The 7,271-nt window shown below is 37.4% G+C and overlaps 1 protein-coding gene across 1 annotated transcript; it reads left to right on the top strand.

Moving 5' to 3' along the window:
• LOC107616158 lies at positions 170-1,071 on the top strand. The gene is made up of 2 exons (XM_016318153.1): positions 170-518; positions 575-1,071. The coding sequence occupies exons 1-2, from the start codon at positions 170-172 to the stop codon at positions 1,069-1,071; spliced, it is 846 nt and encodes a 281-aa protein (XP_016173639.1).

The following is a 7,271-nucleotide window of genomic DNA, read 5'->3' as shown; positions in this document are numbered from 1 at the left end:
CTTTTTTTAAGGGTAAATTACTTAAATAAGCTCTGTTAGGGTTTTTTAGTGCTCTGTTAGGATTTTTAACAGAGTCTCTGCTGCCGTCAAGGTTACACTGTCAACGTCAGTTAAATTTTAACACAAATCTCTGACTACTAGTTTGACAAAGATAATTTACGTAATCAGCATGGCTGAGGCAAGGAGGGATGAAGATCGGACCGAGGAAGACAATAAAAAAGGAGGTAGGAATGTGATTCTGCTGGAAGAGGCAGACATATCAGAAGGTATTAACGCTTGCTCCAATAGTGTCTATGGCAGACTCTTTGCTTCCAAAACCTTCTCAGTTGGAACAATGGGGAATGCTTTAAAGGCTATATGGGGAAATCCAGAGGGGTTTAGCGTGAGTGACAAAGGGGACAATTACTTCCAATTCTTTTTTAATAAAGAGGTGGATGTCTTGCGCGTTGAACGTGGTTCTCCATGGCTATTCAAGGATTACGTGCTCCATGTCAAGAGATGGAAGGAAGATCAGAACGGTGATGAAGAGATTGTTTCCAATTTTTCAGTTTGGGTTCAATTTTGGGTTTGCCAGAATCATTTAAAACCCTCGAAGTTGGACGTAAATTGGGAGAGAGGCTGAGCACAGTGTTGGAAGTAGGTAAATTTCATATGAGAGACAGAGAAACTAGGATTGTAAAGGCCAAGATCAATATTGAAACTACCAAGAAAGTGAGGGATCAGTTAATTATTGCAGGACCTAATAAAAAGGAGGTAGAGGTAGCATTGCGCTATGAGAGACTTGGAAAGTTCTGTACCTACTGTGCAAAATTGGGGCACGAGATGAAAAACTGCCATGATCTGCTGAAGGATACAGAGAGTGATAGGGTAAAAGAGGATGACATTGACGAATGGGTTAAAGCCAGTCAAGTGGGAATACGAATTAACTCTGAAAGAGAAAGAACATTCAACAACTCAGCCCAGAATCAGAATAAGGCTACTCAACGTAAGAAAAATCCGGTCTTAAACTGCTTATTGGAGGAATTTGCAGGGATGTCAATGCAAGAGGAGGAACAAAATTTGAAACCGTAAAATGCTGGCAACAAGGCAGCACCTGAGTCACCTCAATCAGCCAACTCTAGAATAGAATACATGGAGGTTATCATAGCTGGTCAGTCTAATACCAAGGAGGATGAAGGACAATCTATGCAATTCACTATTGGGCAATGTCTCACAACAGAGGAAGGCAGGAAGTGGAAAAAATTAGCAAGACAAGGTACTGGAGGGTTGGATACTAAAGCTGGATCCAAAAAAAGGTTGATGAGTGGTATAGTTGAATGATCTACAAAGAAATCAAGAACAGAGGATGAAAATGTAGCTGAACAGGGGGTGGAGGGTGCTAGCCTACAAATGGCACCCAAGGCGCCATGAGAACTATAGTTTGGAATTGTCGGGATTTGGGGAGACCCCTGACAATTCACACCCTAAAAGGGATATGTAAATCTCACTCCCCCGAAATTGTGTTCATAAGTGAAACAAAGAACCAATCTCGACAGGTGGAAGCAAAACTCCGGGCATGCAGCTATGAAAACTGGCATATTGTTAACCCGTCAGGAATGGCAGGAGGACTTGCGCTAGCTTGGAAGGACAGCATCAATGTTCAAATTATAAACAGCGGGGAATTCTTTATAGCAGCTGAAGTTAAGGAGTTCGGAAATAATGGGGTATGGACGTTCATTGTTGTCCATTTGAGCTGTTCGGAACAAATTCGAGCCTTACAGTTTGAGGAGCTTACAACAATGAGTCAACAACTGGAAGGAAAAGTGGTAATAGCGGGAGATTTTAATGCTATAAGAAGTCAAGCGGAAAAGGAGGGTGGAGGCCAAAAATAAGCAACTACCATTGCAACATTCATTAATTTTATTGATAGCAATGAATTAGTGGATATTGGAATGGTGGGGCGGCCTTTCACATGGACAAACCAAAGACAAGGAGAGGTGAAGGAGAGGCTTGACCGCTATTTATTAGGGATGGGATGGAAGCTGAAGTTTCCGAATGCAGTGGTGCACATGCTCACAGAATCAGGCTCGGATCATGCTCCTATCTTGATGGAAACTGAACCTCAATCCTGGCATAGTAAAAGGCGTTTTAAATACCAGGAACGTTAGTGTGGAGAAGATGATGTCAAAAGAATTGTCAGCGAAGTGTGGAAAATGGAAGTAGTAGGCTCGGCTATGTTCTCCTTGGCCCAAAAGTTGAAAGAATGTAGACATAGATTAGTTCAATGGAAGATAACTCACAAAGCAAACTCTCGAAAAGAAATTGAGGACCTTCAAGCTAGACTAGAGGAGCTGCGGGTGGCTGGAATCAATGGGGGAGAGGAGATTACCATATTGGAAGAGAAGTTGGTGCTAGCATATATGAAAGAAGAGAGCTATTGGAGAGAAAAATCTAGAGTCAAATGGCTAAAAGAAGGAGATCAGAACACCAGATTCTTTCACCAGAAATTTTAATCAAGGGTGCGAAGGAACAGAATTTGGAGATTAGTTGGGAGGAATAATGAGATTGCATCGAAACCGGAGGATATTGCAAAGGTAGCTGAAGACTACTTCTGCGATATTTTTACTTCTTCTTGTTCGGTTGATCCGAATCCATATTTGGAGGATTTGGAACCTAAAGTTATAGCTTCCATGAACCGTAGGCTCCAAAGGCCGATAACTATGGACGAGGTCAAAAGAGCTACGTTTAGTGTTCATGCTCAGAGTGCTCCTGGTGATGACGGGTTTACAGCTAAGTTTTTTCACTTTTTCTGGGATATAGTTGGAGGTAACGTTTTTAAGGCAGTGCGAAGTTTCTTTCACAGTGGCAGAATTCTAAAAAGCTTCAACCATACTCAAATTTGTTTGATTCCAAAGGTGCCAGATGCCAGTGACATGACTCAGGTACGACCGATTAGTTTGTCCTCAGTTATGTATAAAATTATTTCTAAAGTTATGGTTAGGGGTGGAAAAAGGTCAGGCGGCCTGCCAGGGACCTGCAACCTGGCCTGTGTTTGGCCTGGCCTGGCCTGGCCTGTTATAAAATAGGCACAAGCTCAGACTGTTATAAAAGCCTTATTATGTTAATTGGCCAGGCCCAGGCTCACTAATTAGCCTGGCCTAGCCTGTCAGGCATGTTTGGGCCTTTTAATATATAATTATATATATAAATAATTTTTTTATTATTAACAAAATAATGAGATATTTTAAATTTACTATATTTAATTATAAATAATTTTATATATTTTAAATACTTTAAAGTTTAAAAATTCTTATAAATATTAAATATGATATTTTATATATAAATATGTTTATTAAAAATATTTTTTTAAATAATATTTTTATTTTTGTAAAAAAAAATAGTAGGCTTTTTAACAGGTTTCAGGCTAGGCCAGGCTTAGTACTTTGAAAAAAGCCTATAGCAGGCTGCAGGCCAGGCTCTGGCCAATCAACTACATGACAGCCAGGCCTGTTAAGAGCAAAGCCTGGCCTGGCCTGTTTCCACCCCTAGTTATGGTGCACCGACTACAAGGTATTATGAATAAAATAATAAGCCCAAATCAGAGTGCTTTTTTCAAAGGTAGACTCATTTCAGATAATATTCTAATTGCCCACGAATATATAGACTATTTGAAAAATAAGAGAAGTGGAACTGATCATGAGATGACTATTAAACTAGATATGAGCAAGGCTTATGATAGGGTTGATGGCACTACTTATGGTACATCATGGAAAAGCTGGGCTTTGATGCTAAATGGATTAACTGGACTAAGGAATTGGCAACGACTGTTTCTTACTCTATTGTTGTGGAAGGGCAACCTTTTGACTACTTTAGGCCAAATAGGGGCATCCGACAGGGTGACCCCCTATCTCCATATCTATTTCTTTTTTGTGCGGAAGGGCTTTCCTTCTTGCTACACAAGGCAGAGCAAAACAGATTGATTCAATGAGTTCAAGTTAATCGGAGATGCCAAACAGTTAATCACCTTTTGTTTGCTGATGATTCAACCTTTTTTGCAAGGGTTCACCTAATACAAGCCAAAGCATTTTGGAATTGCTAGAGATCTACGAGGCTTCAGTGGACAAAAAGTCAATTTGAACAAGCCGGCCATCTTTTTCAGTCACAACACACCTCAGAACACAAGACTAGCAATTGTGCAGACACTAAATATTGAACATATCGGATCCCAAGGCAAATACTTGGGGCTTCTCTCCATAGTTCAGAAATCAAAGAAAGCAACCTTTGGAGCTATCAAGGATAAAGTTCAGAAGAGGATTATAGGTTGGAAAAGAAGTTTATTGTCCTCAGGTGGCAGGCACACGCTATTGAGAGCGGTGGGAGAAGCGATTCCTATTTACACACTCTCTTGTTTCAAGCTCCCGAACACGCTGTTAACTAAGATTCATAGTATGCTCTCGCAATTTTGGTGGGGTAAAAAAGGCGCAGAACGAAGAATGGTTTAGATTAAATGGGACACAATGACGAGACTGAAGAAAGATGGAGGGTTGGGGATCAAAGATCTAAGGGCACAAAATTTGGCCTTATTGGGCAATCAATGTTGGCGTCTAATGAAATACCCTAATTCTACACTGTCAAGAATGTTCAAAGCTAAATATTTCAGATATACAGATTTCTTACATGCAAAGATAGGAAGCATACCATCGTGGGGATGGAGAAGTGTTCTTGAAGGCCGCAAGGTGATTGAGAAAGGCTTATGGAAAATAGGCTCTGGTGCTAATGTCCGCATCTTCTATGATCCCTGTCTCCCACCACCATTGCCCTTTAATGTCCCTCAAGCTGCAGTGACAATCCCATCGAATCTGCAAGTGTATTATGTTAGTGCGCTACTAAATCCTGATAGAAGCTGGAACAGAAACCTGATTGAGTTAATTTTTCTAGTTGATATATGCAATAAAAATTTTTCCATCAAACCAACAGAGGAGGAAGATGAAGTTAATTGGTGATGGACAAAATCTGGTATATACGAAGTTGGGTCAGGATACAAAGTTGCTTATGGGTTCTTTCATTCTCCTACTTCAATGATGCCTCAGAACATACATAACAACAGAGTATGGAATAGCATTGGAAATTGAAATTACCTCATAAAATTAAGATTTTTTTATGGAAGAGCCTTCATAAAAAGCTTCCGGTTTTGCAACAAATTCATAGCCGGTTTGCATCCACCCTTGCCACTTGCCCAAGATGCATGCTGAAAGTTTCTCATGCCTTGTTCCAATGCTCTCTGTCTTCAATAATCTGGAGTCTAAACTTAATAATCCCTGACTTATGGCAGAGAGAAGAGGAGACCTTCATCAATTGGTGGCAACGAGCCTTATCATGGGCAGCGGCTCAAATCAAAGGTAGACAAAAGATCCTCTTCATCACGGCGCTGTGTTGGAGCACTTTGAAAGCGAGGAATAGGTGTGTCTTTGAAAAGCTAATAAGACCAGCGCCGGAGATAGTGCAAGAAGCCAGCAGTCTAGTGCGTGAACTCAATAGCCATACCTGATAAATGCTAATAATTTCTCTTTATTCTTACTTTACTCTTTCTTAAGCTATTTGTCTTCCAATCACATTTGGTGATAATTGGGAATACCCAACTTCTTTTGTACTTCCTTAGGGAAACATTATTATTTTATAATAATAAAATAATATATATCTTTGAGAAAAAAAAGATAAATTACTAAAATAAAATATTTGGGCCGCGGGAGGGGTCCCACGATTTCAAAATACACATAAACTGCTGATGGGTCCGGCGGTTTACGCTGATAATGAATTTGGCTAGAAATCGTGATAGGAGTTCCACGATTTCTATGTGAATAAGTACACTCTAACTAACTCTTTTATATGAACAAACTTTGATGTGGGAGAGATCAGAGACATATCTTTCATCTTTGATGGCAATATAATAATAGAAGCATATAAATATACAGAGAGAGGAGTTAGTTAAGAGCATAGCATGAAGCTATAAAGAAATGAGAATATTTGCATTCTTTTAAAAAGTTTGCATATAAATCATGGTGATTGGTGAGTGATAACGTGGCATGTAGGCATTCATCGTGACAAAATCTTATGACTATATAAACGTGAACTTGATTGATTAACTTCTCTATATCATGTTAATGGAATGATGATCACTCCTTGAAGCAAATTTCTATGTCAATTTATCTATCATAATATTGGAGTAAAAAAAACTTCATGAATATTAAATATTAACTCACAAGTCATAATTCACACATGATCCTTCAGTTACCTCACCCAAACTCAAAAACTATAAAATACATTTGTCTCTTTTTTTTTTCTTCCAGAATTGCCTATCATGGCTTGATAACATTTTAGATTCAAATGTGGAATAAATATTTATATACTTATAAGAGGAAAAACTTTGATGCTACATTTGATGATATTCACAAGAAGATAATTTGATCTTTTATATACAAAATACTTTACTTTAATTCCATGAGAGTATCTAAATCCAAAATAATCCATCACAAATTCTCTATTTCAAATAGTATTAACATCATTATCATCATAATCTCTAAGCATAGAAAGAGAAAAAAGAGCAATGACCACTTTAAATACCCTGTCAATATATATCATCTCATAATCACCTTTCTACGTTGTAATAAATACAATGAGATTAGAGTTCAAACACCAAAATTCATCTTATTGAATGTTTATAAATCTATTAATACTTTATGAAAAAAGAATTGAAGCCAATCATAAATCTAAATAGATATTTGCAGTACAACAAATAATATATCTAAATGATGGCGAATAACTTCTAAATTTGGGTTAATTATATATAGTGGAACTTGGTGCAAACATAAATCACTGGACTCCTTTCACAGTTTATGCTTATTTTTCATTCACATAGAAACTGTGGAACTCCTACAATGATTTCTAGTCAAATTTGTTATTAACGTAAATCACGGACAACGGTTTATATATATTTTGAAACCATGGAATCCCTCCCGTAATTTACATAATTTTGTAGAAAGTTGTATTTTCGTATTTAAACTGCAAAATTATATTTCGCTAATTTTAGAACCCAAATATTTTATTATGGTGATTTACCTTTTTTTTTAATTAATTAATTGTCATGTTAGAATATTTGAACTTAAGTAGTTAGAGTACGTATTAAATATGTTTGTTTAATTTCTTTCTTTTTTATAATTAAATAGGATAACTTGTTATACTTAATTAATTGATATGTTTATTTATTTGGATTCAATTTGCTAAAAGATTAATAG

Source organism: Arachis ipaensis, chromosome B09 (assembly GCF_000816755.2).
Source record: "Arachis ipaensis cultivar K30076 chromosome B09, Araip1.1, whole genome shotgun sequence".
Classification (NCBI taxonomy): Eukaryota; Viridiplantae; Streptophyta; class Magnoliopsida; order Fabales; family Fabaceae; genus Arachis; species Arachis ipaensis.
Note: the sequence above shows the minus strand (reverse complement) of the source record. Positions and strands in the feature narration are given on the sequence as shown.

Coding starts and splice junctions, on each gene's coding strand:
- LOC107616158 (XM_016318153.1), top strand. CDS start 170: ATGGCTGAGGCAAGGAGGGATGAAGATCGGACCGAGGAAGACAATAAA. Junction 519..574: donor ATGGAAGGAAGATCAGAACG/GTGATGAAGAGA, acceptor TGGGTTTGCCAG/AATCATTTAAAACCCTCGAA.